Source organism: Rhinopithecus roxellana, chromosome 17, assembly GCF_007565055.1.
Source record: "Rhinopithecus roxellana isolate Shanxi Qingling chromosome 17, ASM756505v1, whole genome shotgun sequence".
Lineage (NCBI taxonomy): Eukaryota > Metazoa > Chordata > Mammalia > Primates > Cercopithecidae > Rhinopithecus > Rhinopithecus roxellana.
Genome location: NC_044565.1, coordinates 4,516,735 through 4,540,710, shown reverse-complemented (window position 1 = coordinate 4,540,710; position 23,976 = coordinate 4,516,735). Strand labels below are relative to the sequence as shown.

Genomic DNA, 23,976 nt, shown 5'->3' with positions numbered 1-23,976 from the left:
CCAAATTCCGGCCTTGTCCCACGCCACGCCTCCACACGGCCCCGCCTCCACGCTCGGCCTGGCCCCAAGCTCTTCCTTCCTGCGGCACCCTGTCTCAGCACTCCGGCCTAGTACCGAGCCCCGCCCCGCCTCCACAGTCCGGAGCCCGCCTCCAACCCCGCCCTGTCCCCACACCCAGCCTGGCCGCGAGCCCCACCTCCTACCGCGCCCCGCTGTCCACTCTCCCGAGCCCCGCCTCCCACCCCTCCTTCACACTCCCGAGCCCCGCCTACATCCCCGCTCTGTCTTGTCACTCCACCTGGTCCGGAGCCTCGCCTCCTGCCTCCACCCTGCCCCGCCCCCACCACCCCGAGCCCCGCCTTGTCTCCACACTCCGGAGGCACCTCCCTACCCGGCCCCGCCTCCGCGCTCCGGCTGCCAGCCCTCCCTTCCACGCTCTGGCTCCTCCTCTGTCTTCACGCTCACGCCAGGCCCTGAGGCCCGCCTCCATGTCTCGGCGCCAACTCCACATCCTGGCTCTTATCTCTGCCTTCCAGGCATCCCCCAGCTGCACGCTTGGGCCCGGCTCAGAGCCCTAAGCCCTGCCTCCCGGTCCTGGCCCGGTTTGCCAGAACTGCACCGCGCCTCTCCGCCCAGGCCCAAGCCCCTCCTCCACACCCGAGTCCGAGCCCCGCGTCCTGGATTCGGACCCGCCTGCCTGGGGCGGTGCTGCACCAGGTGCGGGTGTGGCAGGCCGTCTCGGAGCGCCAGGTGCAGCTTCCGGGTCAAGATGGTGGCCGCCTGCCGCGCCGCAGCGGGGCCCCTGCCGTGCCGCCGCCTCCGCTGCCTTCCCGCCCGGGCCCCGCTGCTGCGCGTCGCCCTCTGCCTTCTGTGCTGGGCCCCGGCGGCTGTGCGCGCGGTCCCTGAGCTCGGGCTCTGGTTAGAGACAGTCAACGACGTAAGTGGAGTGTCGGGACTGAGGCGTGGCACGTCTCGGGCCCTCAGGGCTGTCGCGGGGCTTCGTTTGACCCCGGGCTTGTTCACCTGGCCTCTGCCGGGTCAGCACCGGGTCCCCAGATACCCTCCCGGAGCCTTTTGTCTGTTACGAGCGGGGAGCCGGGAGCGGCCCCTCCTCCGGCCCGACCTAGGCTGCAGGGAAGAGCCGTCAGGATTGCGCATGGGACGGCCCTCCGGTCCGAGCGCTCGGACTGTTACTGAAGGTCACCATTCCTGACGCCGTGGCCCTCATTTTGCTCTGACATGTTTTGGCTGGATCAGGAATCTCTGCACATCTAGCAGCATCTTTGGGATTCGACTCTTCCTGTCCGGATGCAGCCACAGTGGGCCAGACCCCTGAGGCCGCAGGGAGGACTTGACAGCGCTTCAGTTTCAGCATAAACAAAAAAAAAAAAAAAAGAAAGAAAAAGAAATTTAAATGAGGAGGAAACGTGCAGTAGTCACCCTATCTCTCTCTCTCTCTTCTTGAGTTCCTGAATTTCTCTACAGTTCCTATCACAGTTCCGGGTGTGTGTGTGTAGGTGGGGCGGGACTAGTTATAACGGAGTGCTTGAAAGGCGAATCTGGAGGCATGAGTGGATGGAAACTCTTCTTTCCAAGGCAGGCTATTAGAAAACTTGGCATCCAGTAATTAGAGGAGATGATGTGGGAGAGATGCAGGGGCAGAATTATGGAAAGTCTTGCAAAAGAGAGACAGGAAGTCTGGAAGACGCATTATCTCCGGTCTCTCTGGGGTCAGATGACTAATCCAGCACTGTTTGGGATGGGTGTCTTCCACATGCCTGAAATGTCCAAGTTCTAAAGATGAGACTTATATTTTGATTTCCTTAACCAGAAAAAGAAAGTAGTTCCAAAGACTACAAATACTTCCCACAACAGCAAAGCTACTCGGAGGAACACGCCGGGTATATTTCTGGATCTTTAAGACCTAGTGCGGCCATTTCTTCCAGGGTTCTTCTGGGTTGGTGACCTAATTTGTGTGCCAGTTAGATAGTCTGCACATCTCCATTATTTAATTTCCTGAACGGGAAAAAGTAGAACTCAGTGAACTGCTCTCATGGCTTCCTGCTGCGACGATAGTGAATAGTCAATATAACTATATTGGAAGTGACTCAGCTGCATGCATGCGTTAGATTACTTGAACATATCTGTATAGATCTTTGCCAAGTGTACTTTTAACATACCTGCAAAGATCTTTGCCAAGTGTACTTCCTGTATGAGGAAGAGAAGTTTGCTCCTTGAGTGCTGCATGATCTTAGGCTCATTTTACTCTTGTGTGACCCTGGGCCATTAGAAGTCTAAAAGCCCTTCTCTCCTAAGAGTGGACTTATTATTTTCCTCATTTCGGGTTGTCAGAAACAGGAAAGGAGAGTGGAGATTTCTTTCATTTGTACTGCAAATTTGTCAAGAAATTTTGTTTCTTTGTTTTTGTTTGTATGTTTGAGACAGAGTCTTGCTCTGTTACCTAGGCTGGAGTGCAGTGGCACAGTCATAGCTCACTGCAGCCTCAAACTCCTGGGGTCAAGCAGTCCTCTAGCCTCAGCCTCCTGAGTAGCAAGGGCTATAGGCACATGCCACACACCCAACTAATTTTTAAATTTTTTGTAGAGGTGGGGGGTCTCACTATATTGTCAAGGCTGGTCTTGAACTCCTGACCTCAAGCCATCCTCCTGCCTCAGCCTCCCAAAGTATTGGGATTACAGGCATGAGCCACTACACCTAGCCAAGAAATGGTTCTTTTGAGTGTACAAGGGAGCAAATGGTTGAAGCATCACTGTGTGTCATATGTTAGACTGGTCATTGCTGTTGCAAAGATAAATTTTAGCCATAGCCCCTTCTCCCAAGATGCTCATACAGTAATAGGAATAACAGATTTATGAGTAGATAGTCATATACACTGTGGTATACTTGAGATATTACTGGAGCACCAAGAGGGTCACGTAACCCTGCTTCCTGGAGGAGAGACCTGCCTTAGTCTTGAAAGATGAATAAGTACTACCTTGATGAAGAAGAGGAGGGGAGCAGTACAGCAGCAGTGCAGGAAATTATTGGTGTTTCTGCTACATCAAGTTTCTGGCAGGGTTGTTAGAGGGGACTTAGGTCACCACAAGCCTTCCATGCCTGAGCTTGGCCTTGAGCCTGAGGCCAGAAGCCTCAAACTTAAGGACGTGTGTTGGCCAAGGCAAATCATGTCATTGAGTACAGTGAGCTAGGTTCAGGACTGGAGGGGGTAGTGAGGCATGTTGTGGACTACAGATAGCATGCCCATTCTGAAGAGGGCAACTGCCATTTGGCTTCAACTTTGTGCATACACTCTAGCAGAGTGGGCACAGAATTGCCAAAGCTTCTTGTTTTTTTAAGTGAAACTGGAATCCATATTTTTGTTATGTCAAAAAGTTTACAAAAGGCCTCTTGTGGACTCAATAAATCCTATTTATAGGTTGGATTAGGCCTCCAGACTCCCGGTAGCTACTTTAGGATGTGAATGAGGGAGCCATTGAAAGATCTTAGACATAATGCTAATCACTATGGCTGCTATCTAAAGATGAATTATAGGATCGGATCTGGAGGTAGAAGTACCAGTTAAGCTATTGCGGAAATTAGGAAGGAAATGCAGAGAACCTAAATTGGGGCAGTGGTGACAGAGTTGGAGAGGAAGAACTAAATTTGATAAGTGTTTGTGAGATAAAGTAGGCATGGCTTGGGGATTGGGTGATGGAAGTGGGGAACTGGAAGGAGCCATGGCTTGGGTGACTGTAGATGGTACCACCTCCAAACAAGGTGGACAGCATAGGAAAAGTTGGTGAGCAGAGAGGAGTGTGTCTGGTTTAAAACAGGCTTGTCTGTTGGACATCCCCTAGTGGACATGTCCTTTAGGCAGTTGGGTATTTGGATGTGGAGCTCAAACGAGGGATGCAAGTTGGGAATTTTATTGTTGTTGAAACTGTGTTGGGCAGGGGGAAGGGGTTACCACTTGTCCTGTCAGTGTTTTTTTTTTTTTTTTTTTTTTTAATTCCTAATCACTTGTACATTTAACACAGTCTCTAACTGCAGGATTTTGATTCTTGAGGAGAGAAGACATTAAACAACTAATCAACTATTTGATTTAAGTTGTGGAAAGGTTGTGAAGAAGAAAGGGTGCTGGGGATTATATAAGGGAGGGCCTGGCCTGATATGGGCCACAGTGGAAGAATTCCTGCAGAACAGGCTTTTGAGCTGGGCTTTGAAGGGTGAGAAGGAGCCAACTAGATGAACAAAGAGTGAAAGGAAGGATTTTTAAGTAAGTTTTTCAGGTTGACCACTAATCCTGAGGGCAGGAAAGAATATCATGCTTTTCAGGAACTGGAAAGTTGAGAGGTGGGCGGGCCTTGATTATTCAGGGTCCTGTAGGCTACAGTATGAATTCTGGTCTGTTGTAATTGCACTGGTAAACCATAATGACTTGGAGCTGGGAGATGGGGACATTTCCTCATCAAAAGTACATTCAAATTGACACCAGGAGAGCAGCATGCAAATGCAGGCAGTTCATGTCATGTCTGAGCAGTACTAATCCTGCAATGGCAGCATCTTTTACCTCTTACGTGTCACTGGCCCTAAGTCTGCTAGAGGCCGGAGCTCTCCTGATCCTCAGGGTAACTGCAGGAAGTAGAATCATGACAAGGTTTTAAGCAAGCTAGTGATGTGATCAGATTTACATTAAAAAAATACTCTTGTCAGAGAGAGGAGTGCAAGGATTAGAACTCTATATGTTGTGGGGTAAAACAGTTGCGAAAAAAACTTTCTAACAAGATCTCCCTCTGTTTGTTTTTCATTTTAGAAATCAGGACCTTTGATATTTAGGAAAACTATGTTTAACTCTACAGATATCAAGTTATCTGGTAAGTATAATGAAACAATAAAATACTAGACTGGGCGCGGTGACTCACGCCTGTAATCCTGGCACTTTGGGAGGCCAAGGCGGGCAGATCACAAGGTCAGGAGCAGCCTGGCCAACATAGTGAAAACCCATCTCTATTAAAAATACAAAAAAAGTTAGCTGGGCGTGGTGGTGGGCGCCTGTAGTCCCAGCTACTTGGGAGGCTGAGGCAAGAAAATCACTTGAACCTGGGAGGCAGAGGTTGCACTGAACTGAGATCGCACCACTGCACTCCAGCCTGGGTGACATAGTGAGACTCTGTCTCAAAAACAAACGAACAGGAATAATAAAATATATATATATATATAAACAAATAACATGTAATATAAACAAATGCATTCATGTAAATGAATATAATATATATAATAAACTAAGCAAATGTTTTGTTTTTAAGTAGTTCTAACATTTTAAGGTTTTGTTTTGTTTCAGTCAGGACTTGGTTGGTTATTTACAATAATGGAGGCCGGGTGTGGTGGCTCACACCTGTAATCCCAGCACTTTGGGAGGCCGAGGCAGGCAGATCACGAGGTCAGGAGAACGAGACCATCCTGGCTAACATGGTGAAACCCCGTCTCTACTAAAAATATAAAAAATTAGCCAGGCATGGTGGCAGGTGCCTGTAGTCCCAGCTACTCGGGAGGCTGAGGCAGGAGAATGGCATGAGCCCGGGAGGTGGAGCTTGCAGTGAGCTGAGATCGCGCCACTGCACTCCAGCCTGGGCAACAGTGAGACTCCGTCTCAAAAAAAACAAAAACAAAACAAAATAAAAAACAAACAAAAAAAAACAAAACAAAATATAATAATGGATTTTTCTTTTTTTTTTTCTTGAGACAGAGTCTTTCTCTGTCACCCAGGCTGGAATGCAATGGCACGATCTTGGCTCACTGCAACCCCCGCCTCCCAGGTTCAAGTGATTCTCCTGCCTCAGCCTCCCTAGTAGCTGAGATTACAGCTGAACGCCACCACACCTGGCTAATTTTTGTATTTTTAGTAGAGATGGGGTTTCACCGTGTTGGCCAGGCTGGTCTGGAGCTGCTGACCCCAGGTAATTCACTCACCTCAGCCTCCCAAAGTGCTGGGATTACAGGCATGAGCCACTATGCGTGGCCCACAAGAATGGATTTTTCTGATCCTCTTTCAGAAAATGTAATATGAATCATTTTATGAAAATTATAATTAAAGTCTAATAAGCAAAAAAGCGTTTGGTTTTTGTGAAATTTGACTTTGAGTCTCAGATTTTTAAAACTGGATAAATTGTTTTTATGAATATATGAAATGTCATGATTATGATAAACCCATTATGGCCTTGAAAATTTTCAAAATGTACATATCCTTGTAAGAAGTAAAAAGTGCTGGATAACATTTTAATTAGAGTTTTAAGGTTGATAAAAGTTAAAATATTCATTAGGTAGGGACTGTCTTTTTTGTGTCAATACTGATATACCAGAACTACCAAGGTTTTTTAAGAATTTCACTGGATTTACATTGGATCATATTCACTGTGGCCCAATTCCTCTTATTGTTTCCAGTAACCTAACTAGGAAAATTGGTTGCCAGAGTTAAAGTCTCAGGATAAGTAGCAGTTTTTTGCTGGGTAGAGCAAACTGGCTTCTACAGGATCCAAAGCCATGCCTCTTTCCTCTTTCACGCAACAGATCATGCTCTGCTCATTTGTTGGGGGCGATTCTGCCTGTTATGGGTCTTTCCTGAGGGAAGTCAGGCTAGCCAGCAGCTAGAAAGCAGAGGTGGTTTAAAGCAGCTCTGTAATATCAATCATCAGTGGTGATAAGAGCTTGGTAAGAGGAAACTGAAGTCCAAGGTGAGTGAGAAAAAAAATTTGGCATCTGTTTATTTAATGAATTCATGTCTCAAAGTCTAGACAAAGAGGATTTAAAAGAAACTCAGTCTGGTGCTGACAAAAAGTCATATGGGAATAAAAAAGTAATGTCAGCCACTGAAACAGAATTTGATTTTTAAAAATCATTATAAATGCCTGAGATCAACCTATGGGTAGACTACAATCAAGACATTGTTATTAACTTATCTAAAGAAAGGATGGGACAGCATGAGGGATTTAAGAGCAAAAGCATAATAAAACTAGGATTTAGTCAGGCAAATGCTGGTCATGTCCATCAGCATTGTTGGAGAGAGGTTTTCTTGAACCATGACCACAGCTATGACACGGGACTGGCAGGTGTGGATATAGCATTCACCTGAGCCTCTTTGTTCTGGTGCCATGCTCACCAAATCACCTTCTCATCCGCATTGGGCCTCCAGGGAGGCATGCTGAAGGGAAAGAGTTGATCATTACTAGTCCAGTTTACAGTTTCTGTTCATTGGAAGTGAGTAATTGAGCATTCTCATTTGTACATCTGCCATCGGGAAAGGGTGAGATGAGAATCTGTGTTTTCACAGAGCCAGATTTTAGTGCTTATAAAGCTAAGGACTGGTCCCTTGGATATATGTCCGTGCCATTTGGGAGATCTGATATCTGGCTTTTTAAAGGCAACCTCTTTTCTGCTGTCTCATTCAAGTCATGTGGAGCCTGTGCTAAAAAAATCTCTCAATGTAATTCACCATATTAACAGAATATAAGAAATGTACCATATGATCATCTCAAAGTATACAGAAAGAGCGTTTGAAAAAAAATTCAACACCCATTCATGATAGAAACTCCAAGAAAGTTAGAAATAGAAGGAAACTTCCTCAACCTGATAAAGGGCATCTATGAAAAATCTGTAGCAAACATCACACTGTCAGTTCTCCCTAGATTGATCTATAAATTCAGTTTAATCCCAATCAAAATCCAAGCAGGCTTCTTGTTTGTTTGGTTGGTCAATATTGTGAATTTTACATTCTCGAGTGCTGGAGGATGTTGTAGTCCTTTAACAGCTTTGTTCTAGCAGACATTTAAGTTCCTCGTGGGGCTGTTTGATGCTTTCCAGTTTTCTTGTTAAGTTCTTTTGCAGTAGCCTTTTGTCTAGGGCAAGTTTAGCAGGTACTTCTGTGGTGTGGTCTTTCTGCTTGTCTTCCAAATACCTGGTATATTTACTGAGGCCTCTCCAATCTGGCTAGTGGAAACTACAATAGTTCCCAGCTCTGTGTGAGCTCTGAGAATTGTTGGGCTTCCCACGCATGGGCAGGCTGCCCTTCAGCCAGAAGCTCCAGGGTATCACTAAGCAGACTTCTCTCTCTCTTTCTCTATGTAGCTTCCATCTCTTGGGTACTGTCCCCCAGAAAATCTACCAGCCTCAGTCTCTTGAACTTGAATCTCTGGTCTCAGTTTGGTTTCGCTCTTCGTCATTATCAGCCTTTGAGATGACTCCCAATGATCCTTGCTTCCTGTTATTCATGATCTTGTGTAGTCCTCTAACACATTTTATCAGAGTTGGTCTGAGTGACTGATGGAGCATGGTAGAAATAATGGCACATCCCTTCTGAGGCTAAGTTATAAAAGATACTGTGGCTGCATCTTTGCTCTCTCTCTAATCACTCACTCTGGGGTAAGCCAGCTGCCGTGTCGTGAGGATGTTCCCAACAGAGCTCTCCTTAACTCCAGACTTAATGCTTTTCAGTCGGCCTATTCATATCACCCTCTTACCTGGATCATTCAAAAGAAAGGCCAGACTCCTCAGCAGGGCGTAAGACCTCATGAATTTTCCCCGGCACTTCTCCAGCTTCAACTCTTTCTCCTTTCCCCAACCTGTGTTCTAAGCATAGCAGACTATTTTCAGAGGTCACACTCATGCCATGCTTTCCCTCAGCCTGGGCATTTACATGTGTGGTCCACCCCTGTCTTCACTTGGCTAACTCCTGCTCTTCCTTCAAGTTACAGGTCTCCTCCTCCACCTAGCTTACCCAGAGCCCATTCTTCATGCTCTCCTGGGTTATGATAGGTGACCTGCTTAGTGCTGCCTTGACTGTTCCCAGCCTCTGCGACTACTGAAAGTGCCTGTTTAGTTGTTAAAACTCTCCTCCAGTACCTCTTAAGTCAGAGACAGGCATTGTTCTCATTTACCATCATAGCTCTTCCTGGCACGCAGGATGGGGCTCACTCAGTATATTTTGAATGAATATGTAAGTGAGAAAAATGTTTGAGAGTGTAATTTAAGCAGTGACTTAGCATATCAGGCCACTCAGTTTATTTAATATTAAGACTTATAGATGAAATGAACAGAATTACAGCAGCTTTTGGTTAACTATAACAATTTAATGAATTTTATCTGTCTCATTTTACACTGACTTTTTGGAGAAATTAGGTAATGTTTTACTCATTGTTACATTAAAGTAGCCTATTTTTAATTGCATTCTCAAAACCTTAAGTTTATATTAGAGTGTATGTATTATTCATGTAAAACGAGACTTTCTTTTTCTAAACAGTTAAGTCATTCCATTGTTCTGGGCCTCTGAAGTTTACCATAGTGTGGCATTTGAAGTATCATACCTGTCACAATGACTATTCTAATCTGGAAGTAAGTAAAACACAAGTTTTTAATGTATATAAAGCTATGAAGGAAAATTATGAGTATTAAGATTTATTAGCTCATCAAGTGAGGAGGCTAGAAATAGAGATTATAGTTTTAGAAGTGCCAAGGATTAATTTTGGAACTTATGGCAATAAACCAAGTTACGTGCTGAGAAGACTACAAGCGTTTAGTTGCCTTGTATGTTATGAAAAATGTTAGTAAATGTTTAAATTCAGGCACGTAGGAGTCATTGATAAAGATGCTGTGCATACGAATAAATGCTTAATTTGTGAAAGAAGTGTAAATGTTTCACTTTTAAAAAAAATTATAGGGAACCTGGAACTGTATTGAGTACAAGTAGATTTAGTGAGCACAAGTAGATCGCAGAAAGAGGTGAGGAGAAGAAAGGAGATATCTGGGGAAAGGCAGAGGAGACTGAGAGAGAAGGAGAAAGTGGCTGTGCTGAGGAAGGCTTTTCCTGCACCTGGTTCTGAAGCCTGGGTTTCTTCCTCCTGGGATGTGCACTGGGCTCTCAGCAAGGTGTTTCTCTTCGTGATTCTCATGATGGTTGCTTGGGATTGTTTCCTTTTCAGATTCTCTGTTACCTGTTTGGCTTCTACCTTGAATAATATGTGGGTTTCCATATTTTTATTTTTTAAAATTATATATGTATATATGGCTATACCTATACCTATACATATATATGTACATATACCTGTACATGTATATGCATATACTTATAAATACGTATGAGATCTCTCTTTGTCACCCAGGCTGGAGTACAGTGGTGCAATCATGGCTCACTCCAGCCTTGAACTCCTGGGCTCAAGCGATCCTCCTGGCAGGTTGCCTTAGGTAGCCTCCAGAGTCTCTGGGATTATAGACGTGAGCCATTGTGGCTGGCTTTCTATATTTTTATTAGTATTATATTTCTATTTGGATTGAACCATGCCATTTTCCTTGAACACTGCCTTTTTGGTTTTATCTCTAAATATTTTACACCTTCACACTAAATACTTCAGTGTAAATTTCCTAAGAACAGAGATATTCATTTATGTTTTTCACAGCATAATTATAGAATTCAAATTTAACACTGATATGATGGAATTCAAATTTAACACTGATATGATGCTATTATATATAAACCTTATTAAAATTTTGCAGCGGGGCAGGGTGGCTCACTCCTGTAATTCCTGCACTTTGGGAAGCTGCACTTTGGGAGAGGATTACTTGAGCCCAGGAGTTAAAGACCAGCCTGGGCAACAAGTGAGACCCTGTCTCTACAAAAAATTTAAAAATTAGCCAGGCACAGTGGCATGTACCTATAGTCCCAGCTGTTCAAGAGGCTCAGGCCAGAGGATCCCTTGAGTTCGGGAGTTCAAAGTTGCAGTGTGCTGTGATTGCACCACTGTACTCCAGCCTGGGAGACAGTGAGACCTTGTCTTCAAAAAAAAAAAAAAATCACCAGTGTCCCAATATTGTCTTTTTTTGTTTTTTTTTTTTGAGACAGAGTCTCGCTCTGTCGCTCAGGCTGGAGTGTAGTGGCGCAGTCTCAGCTCACTGCAACCTCCGCCTCCTGGGCTCAAGTGATTCTCCTGCCTCATCCTCCTGAGAAGCTGGGATTACAAGCACGTGCCACCACTCCCAGCTAATTTTTGTATTTGTAGTGGAGATGGGGTGTCACCGTGTTGCCCAGGCTGGTCTTGAACTCCTGACCTCAGGTGATCCACCCGCCTCCGCCTCCCAAAGTGCTGACATTACAGGCGTGAGCCACCGCACCCGGCCCAATATTGTCTTTTTTAGCAGGCCCCCCTGCACACACACCCCACCCCCCGTACAGGAACCAATTCAGGTTCACATTTCATTTCCTTTCCTTGTTTTTGTTTTTAGTTCCTGATAATCTGGATTTTCCCCCCTTTTTGGTATGTCATGGCATTGATAGTTTTGAAGTGTACAAGCCATTTATTTTTGCAAAATGCCCCTCAATTTGAATATTTCTGATGTTTACTCATGATCAGATTCAAGTTATATATTTTTGGCAGGAATACCATAGAATACTGATTTGTCTCATTTTTGGTGATGTTAATTTGGTCAGTTGGTCAAGGAGGTGTCTGCAAGATTTTTCCATTCCAAAGTTACTACTTTTCTCTTTGTTATTAACAACAACTTGTGAGGAAATACTTTTGAAACTATGTAAATATCTTGTGGTTTTCATCAAACCTTCAGCCACTTGTTTTAGCATCCTTCCATGATTCTTGCCTGATGAGTCAGTCATTACTATGCTGATTGCTGAATGGTGATTTACTAGTTCCATACTTTCTTCTTCATTTATTAACATTCTACTATAAGGATGCACTCCCTCTACTCCCCTAACCAATCTGTCTTACCTGTCAGTCATCAGGTTGGACTCGTTGATTTTTACTTTGTTATATAGGTTATAATCTATTACTGTTTTTATTTATTTTGCTCAAATTGTCCCATATTTGGTCTGTGGGAGCCAATTCCACTTTTTTTGATGACTGGGAGCTGCCATTAAGGAGCCTGGTTCATTCATCATCCCTTCAAGGATGCCAGGAACCTCAGGTAGTTGTGTAAATGAGCGTCTCCTCTGCACTCAGCTACCTTTGCTGTATCTTACTGTTTGCTTTCTCTTTTTTGTAGTTGAATGCTGCTTTCTTTCTCTGTAAAATCTCTTACACATGGGATAAAATACAAGTAGCCCCAGAACAAAGTATGTTTTATTTCTCTGGAAACTATTTCCTTGTAGTATCTTAGTCAATTTTCTTACTGTAAGTATGCTTGTGTCATGTGTTACTGTATCTGAACACACTGGAATGGCTAAAAGATTATGATTATCTCAATTATATTAAAATTATATGCAAAACAGTTTTTATTTGGTATTTTATTCTACCTCATATTTCCAGGTATTTCAAACTGAATATAACTTTTGGTATTATTTAGACATTAACTTTTATATATATTCTAGGATAAGAAGTGTGGGAATAAATTATAACATAGAATTTTACCTTATATAGGAGCTGTTCCAAAAACATAAACTTAGTGTTGATGAAGACTTTTGTCATTATTTCAAGAATGACAACTGTTGGACAACAAAAAATGAAAACTTAGATTGCAACAGTGATTCACAGGTGTTTCCCTCTTTGAATGTGAGTATCTGACTTGCCATGTTGAAATAAAGTTTATTTTATTCCTAGTGAATACAAGTATCAGCTGAAGTAATGTTTTATCAGAATTTTGATAAAGGTGGTATCTGACTTGCCATGTTAAAATAAAGTTTATTTTATTCCCAGTGAATACAAGTATCAACGCAAGTACTGTTTTTCAGGATTTTGATAAAGGTGGTTAACTTGTAAATTTTTAGTGTATATAGTAGTGTGTTTGTGTGTATAGTAGTACGTAAGAAGTAAGATACTTGGCTGGGCGCAGTGGCTCACAGCTGTAATCCCAGCACTTTGGGAGACTGAGGTGGATACATCACCTGAGGTCAGGAGTTTGAGACCAGCCTGGTGAAAGCCCATCTCTACTAAAAATGCAAAAATTAGCTGAGTGTGGTGGCGTGTGCCCGTAGTCCCAGCTACTCGGGTGGCTGAGGCATGAGAATTGCTTGAACCTGTGAGGAGGAGGTTGCACTGAGCCATGATCGTGCCACTGTACTCCAGCCTGGGCGACAGAGCGAGACTCCATCTCAAAAAAAAAAAGATAGGATACTGATACCATTGTTCCATTTCCTTGCAACTTATTTTGGCAACATCCTTGCAAGGGTCTTTTATATCTGCTACCTCCAATTTATCTCTCACTCTTCCTTCTGTCAGCTGCAGTCAGACCTTTGCATCCATCATCCCATCAAAACAGCTCTAGTCAAAACAGCTCACAGTGACTTCCATGTTGTTAAATCCAGTGGTCTGTTCCTCTTACCAAAAGTCTTGATTTATCAGCATTTGACAGACGTCAACACTACCTCCTCCTTTATGCCTTTTCTCCCTCCCAGTGTGGGAGCTTAGATTCTAAAATGATTAACAGCAGTCGGCTGGGCGTGGTGGCTCAGCCTGTAATCCCAGCACTTTGGGAGGCTAAGGTGGGTGGATCACCTGAGGTCAGGAGTTCTAGACCAGCCTAGCCAACATGGGGAAACCCCGTCTCTACTTAAAATCCAAAAAAGTAGCTGGGCGTGGTGGTGTGCACCTGTAATCCCAGCTACTCGGGAGCCTGAGGCAGGAGAATCACTTGAACCCAGGAGGCAGAGGTTGCAGTGAGCTGAGATCGCACCATTGCACTCCAGACTGGGGGACAAGAGTGAGACTTGGTCTCAAAAAAAAAAAAAAAAAAAAAAAAAACCCCAGCAGTCAGCTGTGGGTAGTGAGATTATGGGGCGTTTAAATTTATTTTTTGTTCTTTTGTAAATTCTGAAGTAAAAATGTCTTCAGTAAAAGTTTTAAAGGAGTTCTCTTTAAAATGTGTTGAAATATAATAAACACAGAAAAGTACACATCAGTGTACCCCTCAATGAATTTTTAAAAGGACGGGTGCGGTGGCTGATGCCCATAATCTCAGCATTTTGGGAGGCCGAGGCGGGTGGATCATGAGGTCAGGAGATTGAGAGCATCCTGGCTAACACAGTGAAACTTTGTCTGTACTAAAAATACAAAAAATTAGCCAGGTGTGGTGTCGGGCGCCTGTAGTCCCAGCTACTTAGTAGTTTGAGACAGGAGAATGGTGTGAACCCGGGAGGCGGAGCTTGCAATGAGCAGAGATCGCGCCGCTGTACTCCAGCCTGGGCGACAGAGCGAGACTATGTCTCAAAAAAATGAACAAGCAACGAAAAACTGAGCACAACCATGTAGACCCTGATGAATTGTAGAACATTTTAGCACCTAGAACTCTCTTTTAGTTCCTAACACTTTCCCTGCCAGTGGCAACATTATCCTCATTAAGGAGTAAGTTTTATTTTTTAACTTTTATTTTCAGGGGTGCATGTGCGGGTTTGTTATATCATAAACTCATGTCACAGGAATTTGTTGTACATATTTACGTGACCTAGGTACTAAATTTAGTACCCAATAGTTATTTTTTCTGCTCCTCTACCTCCTCCCAACCTTCACCCTTAAGTAGGCCCCTCTTTGTGTCTGTTGTTCCCCTCTTTGTGTATGCTGTTCCCCCCCTCTGTATCTGCTGTTCCCCTCTTTGTGTCCGCTGTTCCCCTCTTTGTGTCCGTTTTCTCATCATTTAGCTCCCCCTTGCAAGTGAGAATATGCAGTATTTGGTTTTCTGTTCCTGTGTTTGCTAAGGAAAATGTCTTCCAGCTCCATCCATGTCCCTGCAAAGGACATGATCTCCTTTTTTATGTCTGCATATTATTCCATGATGTATTATCTACCACATTTTGTTTATCCAGTCTACCATTGATGGGAATTTAGGTTGATTCCATATCTTTGGCAATGTGAATGGTGCTGCAGTGAACATATGTGTGCATGTGTCTTTATGACAGAACGGTTTATATTCCTTTGGGTATATACCCAGTAGTGGGATTGCTGTGTCAAGTGGTAGTTCTGTTTTCAGCTCTTTGAGGAATTGCCACACTGCTTTCCACAGTGGTTGAACCAATTTGTACTCCCACCAGCAGTGTATAAGCATTCCCTTTTCTCCACAACCTTGCCAGCATCTGTTATTTTTTGACTTTTTAATAATAGCCATTCTGACTGGTGTGAGATGGTATCTCATTGTGGTTTTGATTTGCATTTCTCTGATGATCAGTGATATTGAACTTTTAAAAATATGCTCGTTGGCCGTATGTATGTCTTCCTTTGAAAAGTGTCTGGTCATGTCCTTTGCCCACTTAAAAATTTTTTTTTGTTTTTTTTCTTGTAAATTTGTTTAAGTTCCTTATAGACGCCGGATATTAGACCTTTGTCAGATGCATAGCTTGCAAATATTTTCTCCCATTCCGTAGGTTGTCTTTTTACTCTGTTGATAGTTTCTTTTGCTGTGCGGAAACTCTTTAGTTTAGTTAGATCCTATTTGTCAATTTTTGCTTTTGTTGCGATTGCTTTTGGCAACTTTGTCATGAAATCGTCACCTGTTCCTATGTCCAGAATGGTATTGTCTAGGTTGTCTTCCAGGGTTTTCATAGTTTTTAAGTTTTACATTTAACTCTTTAATCCATCTTGAGCTGATTTTTGTGTATGATGTAAGCATAGGGTCCAGTTTCAATCTTCTGCATATGGCTAGCCAGTTATTCTAGCACCATTTATTGAATAGGGAGTCTTTTCCCCATTGTTTTGTTTTTGTCAACTTTATTAAAGACCAAATTATTATAGGTGTGCACCCATATTTCCAGGCTCTCTATTCTGTTCCACTGGTCTGTGTGTCTGTCTTTTTTTTTTTTTTTTACCAGTACCATGCTGTTTTGGTTACTATAGCCCTGTGGTATAGTTTGAAGTCAGGTAGTGTGATGCCTCCAGCTTTGTTCATTTTGGTTAGGATTGCCTTGGCTACTCAGGCTCTCTCTGGGTCCATATGAATTTTAAAATAGTATTTTTTAGTTTTGTGAAAAATGTCATTGGTAGCTTAATAGGAATAGCATTGAATCTGTAAACTGCTTTGGGCAGCAGAGCCATTTTAACAGTATTAATTCTTCATATCCATGAGCATGGAACATCTTTCTTGTTTTTGTTTTTTGAGACGGAGTCTCGCTCTGTCACCCAGGCTGGAGTGCGGTGGCGCAATCTCCACTCACTGCAACCTCTGCCTCCCGGGTTCACGCCATTCTTCTGTCTCAGCCTCCTGAGTAGCTGGGACTACAGGCACCTGCCACCACGCCCGGCTAATGTTTTGTATTTTTTTTTTTAGTACAGACGGGGTTTCACTGTGCTAGCCAGGATGGTCTTGATGTCCTGACCTCATGATGCGCCTGCCTTGGCCTCCCAAAGTGCTGGGATTACATGCATGAGCCACCGCACCTGGCCGAACATGGAACATCTTTCCATTTGTTTGTGTCATCTCTGATTTCTTTGAGCAGTGTTTTCTCATTGTAGAGATCATTCACCTCCCTGGTTAGCTGTATTCCTATGGGATTGCACCGTCCTCCCGCCCCCTGCCCGGTCCCATCATCCAGGCTGGAGTGCAGTTGTGCATTGCAACCTGGCTCATTGCAACCTCTGCCTCCCAGGTTCAAGCAGTTCTCCTGCCTCAGCCTCCTGAGTAGCTACGATTACAGGCACCTGCCACCATGTCCAGCTAATTTTTGTATTTTTTTTTTTTTTAATAGAGGTGGGATTTCACCATGTTGGCCAGGCTGCTCTCAAACTCCTGACCTTAAGTGATACTCCCACCTTGGCCTCCCAAAGTGCTGGGATTACAGGAGTAAGCCACCATGCCCAGCCGCTAGTGATTTTTGTATGTTGATTTTGTATCCTGAAACTTTGCTGAAGTTGCTTATCAGCTCAAGGAGCTTTCAGGCAGAGAGTATGGGGTTTTCTAGATATATAATCATGTTGTCTGCAAACAGGGATAGTTTGACTGCCTCTCTTCCTATTTGGGTGCCCTTTATTTTTTTCTCTTACTTGATTGCTCTGGCCAGGACTTCCAATACCATGTTGAATAGGAGTGGTGAGAGAGGGCATCTTTGTCTTGTGCCTGATGTCAAGGGAAATGCTTCTAGCTTTTGCCCATTCAGTATGATGTTGGCTATGAGTTTGTCAAAGATGGCTCTTATTATTTTGAGGTCTGTTCCCTCAATAGCTAGTTTATTGAGAGTTTTTAACATGAAAGGATGTTGTATTTTATTGAAAGCCTTTTCTGTATCTATTGAGATGATCATGTGGTTTTTGTCTTTAATTCTTTTTGTGTAATAAATGGTGTTTATTGATTTGCATGTGTTGAACCTACCTTGCATCCCAGGGGTAAAGCCTGCTTGATCATGGTAGATTAACTTTTTGATGTGCTGCTGGATTTGGTTTGCTAGTATTTTGTTGAGGATTTTTGCATCAATGTTCATCAAAGATACTGGCCTGAAGCCTTCTTTTGTCATGTCTCTGCTATGTTTTGGTATCAGAATAATACTGGCCTTATAGAATGAGTTGGGGAGGAGTCCCTCCTCCTCAATTTTTTGAAATAGTTTCAGTAGGAATGGTACCAGCTCTTCTTTGTACTTCTAGTAGAATTTAGCTGTGAATCGATCTGGTCCTGGGCCTTTTTTTGGTGTAGGCTATTTCCATTTCAGAGTTTCTTATTGTCTGTTCAGGGAATCAGTTTCTTCCTGATTTAGTCTTGGGAGGGTGTATGTGTCCAGTAATTTATCCATTTATTCTAAATTTTATAGTTTGTGTGCATAGAGGTGTTGATAGTATTTTCTGATGGTTATTTGTATTTCTGTGGGGTTAGTGGTAACATTCCTTTTGTCATTTCTAATTAAGTTTATTGGATCCTCTGTCTTTTCTTCTTTATTAGCCTACCTGGCAGTCTATCTTATTAATTTTTTCAAGAAAACAGCTCCTGGATTCATTGATCTTTCAAATGGTTTTTCATGTCTCAGTCTCCTTTAGTTCAGTTCTGATTTTGGTTATTTCTTGTCTTCTGCTAGCTTTGAGGTTGGTTTGCTCTTGCTTCACTAGTTCTTTTAGTCGTGATGTTAGGTTGTTAATTAATTTGAGATCTTTATAACTCTTCTTTTTTTGTTTTTTTGAGACAGAGTCTCACTCTGTTGCCCAGGCTGGAGGGCAGTGGCGCGATATCGGCTCACTCCGCCTCCCAGGTTCAAGCAATTCTCCTGCCTCAGCCTCCTGAGTAGCTGGGATTACAGGCACCCACCACCACACCCAGCTAATTTTTGTATTTTTAGTAGACACGAGGTTTCGCCATGTTGGCCAGGCTGGTCTCGAACTCCTGACCTCAGGTGATCCACCTGCCTCAGCCTCCCAAAGTACTGGCATTACAGATGTGAGCCACCGTGCCCAGTCAAGATCTTTTTAACTTTTCAATGTGGGCGTTTAGTGCTATAAATTTCCCTCTTAACATTGTTTTAGCTATGTCCCAGAGATTCTGGTATGTTGTATCTTTGTTCTCATTAGTTTCAAAGAACTTCTTGATTTCTGCCTTAATTTCATTATTCACCCACAAGTCATTCAGGAGCAGGTTGTTTAATATCCATGCAATTGTATGGTTTTGAAATATTTTCTTAATCTTGATTTCCAATTTTATTGTTATGGTCTAAGAGAGTGGTTGGTATGATTTTGGTTCTTTTGCATTTTCTGAGCATTGTTTTATTTCTGATTGGCTGATTTTAGAGTATGTGCCATGCAGAGATGAGAAGAGTGTATATTCTGTTATTTTTGGGTGAAGAGTTCTGTAAATGTCTATCAACTCCATTTGATCCAGTGTTGAGTTCAGGTCCTGAATATCTTTGTTAATTTTATGCCTCAGTGATCTGTCTAATACTGTCAGATGGATGTTGAAGTCTGTCACTGTTATTGTGTGGGAGTGTAAGTCTCTTTAAACATCTCTAAGAACTTGCTTTATGAATCTGGGTACTCCTGTGTTGGGTGCATATGTATTTAAGATAGTTAAGTCTTCTAGTTGAATTGAACCCTTTACCACTACATAATGCCCTTTGTCTTTTTTGATCTTTGTTGGTTTAATATCTGTTTTGTCTGAAATTAGGCCTGCAACCTCTGCTTTTTTTCTGTTTTCCATTTGCTTGGTAGATTTTTCTCCAACCCTTTATTTTGAGCCTTTGGGTGTCATTGCATGTAAGATGGGTCTCTTGAAGACGGCAAACCGTTGGGTCTTGCTTCTTTATCCAGCTTAATATTCTGTGCCTTTTAATTGAGGCTTTTAGCATTGATATTGTGGATTTGATCCTGTCATATCGTTAGCTGGTTATTATGCAGACTCATTTGTGTGGTTACTTTATAGTGGTAAAGTATAAAGTGGCTGGTAATGGTTTTTCCATATTTAGTGCTTCTTTCAGGAGCTCTTGTAAGGCAGGTCTGAATGAATTCCCTCAGCATTTGCTTGTCTAAAAAGTGTCTTATTTCCCCTTCACTTATGAAGCTTAGTTTGGCTGGACATAAAATTCTTGGTTGGAATTTCTTTTCTTTAAGAATGTTGAACATAGGCCTCCAATTCTCTTCTCCTTGTAGGGTTTCTGTGAAGAGGCTTGGTGTTAATCTGATGGGCTTTCCTTTGTGGGTGACCTGACCTTTCTTTCTAGGTGTCTTTAACATTTTTCTTCATTTTGACCTTGGAGAATCTGATGATTTATGTGTCTTGGGGATGATCTTCTTGTAAAGTGTCTTGTGGGGGTTCTTTGCATTTCCTGAATTTGAATGTTGGCCCCTCTGGCTAGGTTGAGGAAGTTGTCGTGGATGATACACTGAAATAGGTTTTTCACCTTGCTTCCATTCTCCCATCTCTTTCAGGAGCATCAGTGAGTCATAGGTTCAGTCTCTTTATATAATAGGGGTAATTTTCAAAAGCAGAACTTTGTTACTTGTGTTTGGGATACAGTGAGATTTGTTTTTTGATGTTTAGCTTTTAATTTTTCATTTTTCTTCTAACATTTTTTTTTAATCATTAAAACAACTTTTCTCCATAGAAATGCAGCAGTATAAAATGGCATTATTTACTCTTTTTTCCAGAATAAAGAACTAATAAATACCAGAAATGTTTCACACCAGGAAAGATCAACGGTAAGCAGTTTGATTTGTCTTTAAATCAGATATACATAAGTTATTGTAAGACTGAAAAAAGTTGCTAATGGATAAACACTTAGACAGTGATATATAGTAGGGTTATTAGAATTGTGGAAGGAAAAGGAAATATTATTTAAAACCATATGTTTTCAGGCCAGGTGCAGTGGCTCCTGCTTGCAATCCCAGCACTTTTGGAGGCTGAGGCAGGTAGGTTGCTTAAGGCCAGGAGTTTGAGACTAGCCTGGCCAACATGGCAAAGCCTCATCTCTACTAAAAATATAACAGTTAGCCAGGCATGGTGGTACATGCCTGTAATCCCAGCTACTTGGGAGGCTGAGGCATGAGAGTCACTTGAACCTGGGAGGTGGAGGTTGCAGCGAGCTGAAATTGCACCACTAAACTTCAGCCTGGGTGACAGAGCAAGACTCTCTCAAAAAAAAATTTTCTTATATGTGTCTTTATGAATTTTGTATATACTGTTTCTATCTTTGTCTAAAAATATTCTTAAAGCAATTTAAGATGAGTTTCTATGCAGCCTTTCTTTTCTTTAAAAAATGAAATTCTCCCTCTAAATGTGCAAGACAGCATAGCAATGGGCTGTGCTTGTCATTAAGGATTTAATGAAATAGAAACCATGAATGTAGCATGTGGGAGGGAAATTTTGGCATTTTGGGGAATTATTAAAAGTCAGAAGACTGAGTAAGAGGTCGAAAGGGTTGGGAGTTATGTGTAGGGACTGAAAGCAGGGTTGGGAGAGCTTAATGTTTGCTTTTATACTGTGACTCTTCATGCTTTCTCTTCAGCCATCTTTAAGAAGTCTGATCATGGAAAGGCACTTGTTCTGCAATGGCCAGGACAAACTTTGTACAAAATCTGTCATATGATGAGAAGTAGGAAATGAAAGAAATGGATAGGAAATATTCAGGAAAGTGGAGTATAAAAAGTGTGGTCCAGTTATGGGAGGGCATTGGAGAATTTACAAGCATTACAGTGGGAAGTTTTATTCCTTAGTGGAATTGCAAGTAACATAGTGCCTTAAGAAATTTGAATCATTTAGCTTATGTACTTAATCTGAGTCATTTCTGACAATGTTATCTAACTTCCTCTTCCCCCATTCAATTTAAAAACCACACATTAGGCGGGACACATTAGGCGGGGTGTGGTGGCGGGTGCCTGGAATCCCAGCTACGCGGAGGCTGAGGCACAAGAATTGCTTGAACCCAGGAGGCTGAGGTTGCAGTGAGCCAAGATTGCACCACTGCACTCCAGCCTGGGCGACAGAGCAAGACTCCATCTCAATAAATAAATTAATAAAAACCACACATTTAAATAAAATAAAATGTTTGATAATATTAGGATAAAATATAAGAAGAGTAATAGTAGAAAGGAAAGGTTGTTTTTGAGACATAGTCTCGCTCTGTCACCTAGTCTGGTGTGCAGTGGTATGATCTCAGCTCACTGCAATCTCCACTTCCCGGGTTCAAGCAATTCTTCTGCCTCAGCCTCCTAAGTAGCTGGGACTATAGGTGCCTACCACCACACCTGGCTAATTTTTGTATTTTTAGTAGAGACAGGGTTTTGCCACGTTCGCCAGGCTGGTTTCAAACTCCTGTGCTCAAGTGATCCACCCGCCTCGGTCCTCCCAAAGTGCTGGGATTACAGGCGTGAGTCACCCTGCTCAGCCCTAGAAAAAGTTTTTTATTGATAATATTAAACAATATATAGAATAGTAATATTAGAGGGAACCTGTAAAAATATAAAAGATAGAAAACATTGAAGAATGAGAAAAGCTTCTTTCCTCCTTTACCTTTTAAGGTCTGGGAGGATGGTGTCTAAAAAATAAGAGAAATAGCTATCCTTCCACTGCCTGCCATTCCTTTTCTGTTTTATTTGTGTGTGTGTGTGTGTGTGTGTGTGTGTGTGTGTGTGTGTGTGTGTGTGTTTAAAAGAAACCCAATACGGCCGGGTGCGGTGGCTCACACCAGTAATCCCAGCACTTTCGGAGGCCAAAGCAGGAGGATCACATGAGGTCAGGAGTTTGAGACCAGCCTGGGCAACATGGTGAGACCCCCAATCTTGAAAAAAAAAAAAAAAGAAAAAAAGAAAAAAATTTTAAAAAGTAACCCAATTCAATTATTTTAAAATATGGCAAACAGTAGTTCAGCTATATTACATAGCAATTTGTTAAAAATAACGTGAAGAAATTTTTTAACCTCTATTTCAGGATGTGGTAGCCAGAACACAAAAAGATGGGTTTCATATCTTTATTGTTTCCATTAAAACGGAGAATACAGATGCAAGCTGGAATTTAAACGGTATAGTTAAACTGCGTGCATGTTTACTATTTGCATTTTCTGTATTTTGTATTTTTGTCACTGACCTGAGTCAACATTCTCTGTTTCAAATACATCATTCAAAAATGAATTTCTGTTAATTATACATTTATCATACATTTATCTGTTAAGTATACATTTAGATACTTAAAATGTAACATTAAGCTCTCTTAATGATACTGTTTATTTTTTAATAGATTGAAAATTTTACCATGTTAAGATACATTTTTAAAATTTCAAACTTCAGGCCAGGCGCAGTGGCTCAAGCCTGTAATCCCAGCACTTTGGGAGGCCGAGACGGGCGGTTCACGAGGTCAGGAGATCGAGACCATCCTGGCTAACACGGTGAAACCCCATCTCTACTAAAAAATACAAAAAACTAGCCAGGTGAGGTGGCAGGCGCCTGTAGTCCCAGCTACTCGGGAGGCTGAGGCAGGAGAATGGCGTAAACCCGGGAGGCAGAGCTTGCAGTGAGCTGAGATCCGGCCACTGCACTCCACCCTGGGAGACAGAGCGAGCCTCCGTCTCAAAAAAAAAAAAAAAAAAAAAAAAAAAAATTTTCAAACTTCGTAGTGGGATATAAAACTCCCCATTCTTTCAGATTAAAAAAATGTTTTAACATGTAGAAATGTGTAGGCAACATTTTAGCTGTATTTGAAGTAGGTTATGTTCTCTGTTTCTTGAAAATGGCCACCATCAGGGATTTAAGATTTTTATTATTTGACAAATTTTATTTTAAAGGATCTGTCTGTAGCCCAGGAGTAGAAGCAGCATATCTGCCAGCATGTGGCTTCTATGGTCTGTGAGGCACCCCCACCACTGTAAGTTAGACCCTCTGTGCCTTGTTAAGCTGTGGTTCCTTAGTGCCACAAAAGTAGACTTGCAATAAGCAGTTTTCAAGAGAATGAATGTTTTCATGTATTCTAGCATCACGTTGGCTGATGTTTTCTGTAGTGGGTGTCTGCTGGGCCATCAGCATGTGAGGGCCCTGGGGATTCGATACTGTTCTGATTCAGCCAGTCAGCAGCCAGAAACCAATCAGGTGAGGTAGGCATTGCTGCAGAGGAGGCACGGTCTGGTGTACTGCATGGTCCTTGGAGGGAAGCTGGCAAGGTGGCTGCTCTGGAAGAGTATGAGGTAAGGCTTCCTTCCGGAGATGGCATCATGAGCCAGACTGTGCCACTTAGAGGGAGCAGGGACCCTGATGCCATTCTGTCACCTATCTGTCTTAGTCTGTTTGTGCTGCTGTAATAGAATGCTTGACACTGGGTAATTTATAAAGAACAGAAATTTATTTCCCCACAGTTCTGGAGGCTGGGATGTCTAAGACTAAGGTGTCAGCAAGTTTGGTGTCTGGTTAGGGCCCCGGTGTCTGCTTCCAAGATGGCACCTTAAACGATGTGTTCTCACATGGCAGAAAGGATGGAAGAGCAGGAAGCACAACAGGGGACAACCAGTCTGCCCTCACAGGGTGGAGGCAGAAGAGCAAAGAAAGGCCTAAGCTAGTTCCCTCCAGGCCTTTTGTAAGGCATTAGTCTATTGATGAGAACATAGCC

At 42.6% G+C, this 23,976-nt stretch overlaps 1 protein-coding gene across 3 annotated transcripts in view; it reads left to right on the top strand.

The window, feature by feature from the left end:
* The first annotated feature begins 410 nt into the window (after positions 1-410).
* TMEM87B (transmembrane protein 87B) overlaps positions 411-23,976 on the top strand; it is a 62,692-nt gene continuing 39,126 nt past the window's right edge. For all 3 annotated transcript variants that reach the window (XM_010386348.2, XM_030921238.1, XM_010386344.2), the window contains exons 1-6: positions 411-937; positions 4,814-4,874; positions 9,293-9,384; positions 12,414-12,545; positions 20,034-20,084; positions 22,312-22,402. In XM_010386348.2, coding sequence (XP_010384650.1) covers positions 770-937; positions 4,814-4,874; positions 9,293-9,384; positions 12,414-12,545; positions 20,034-20,084; positions 22,312-22,402 — 595 coding nt within the window. In that variant the 5' untranslated portion in view covers positions 411-769. The remainder of the gene's footprint in view (positions 938-4,813; positions 4,875-9,292; positions 9,385-12,413; positions 12,546-20,033; positions 20,085-22,311; positions 22,403-23,976) is intronic.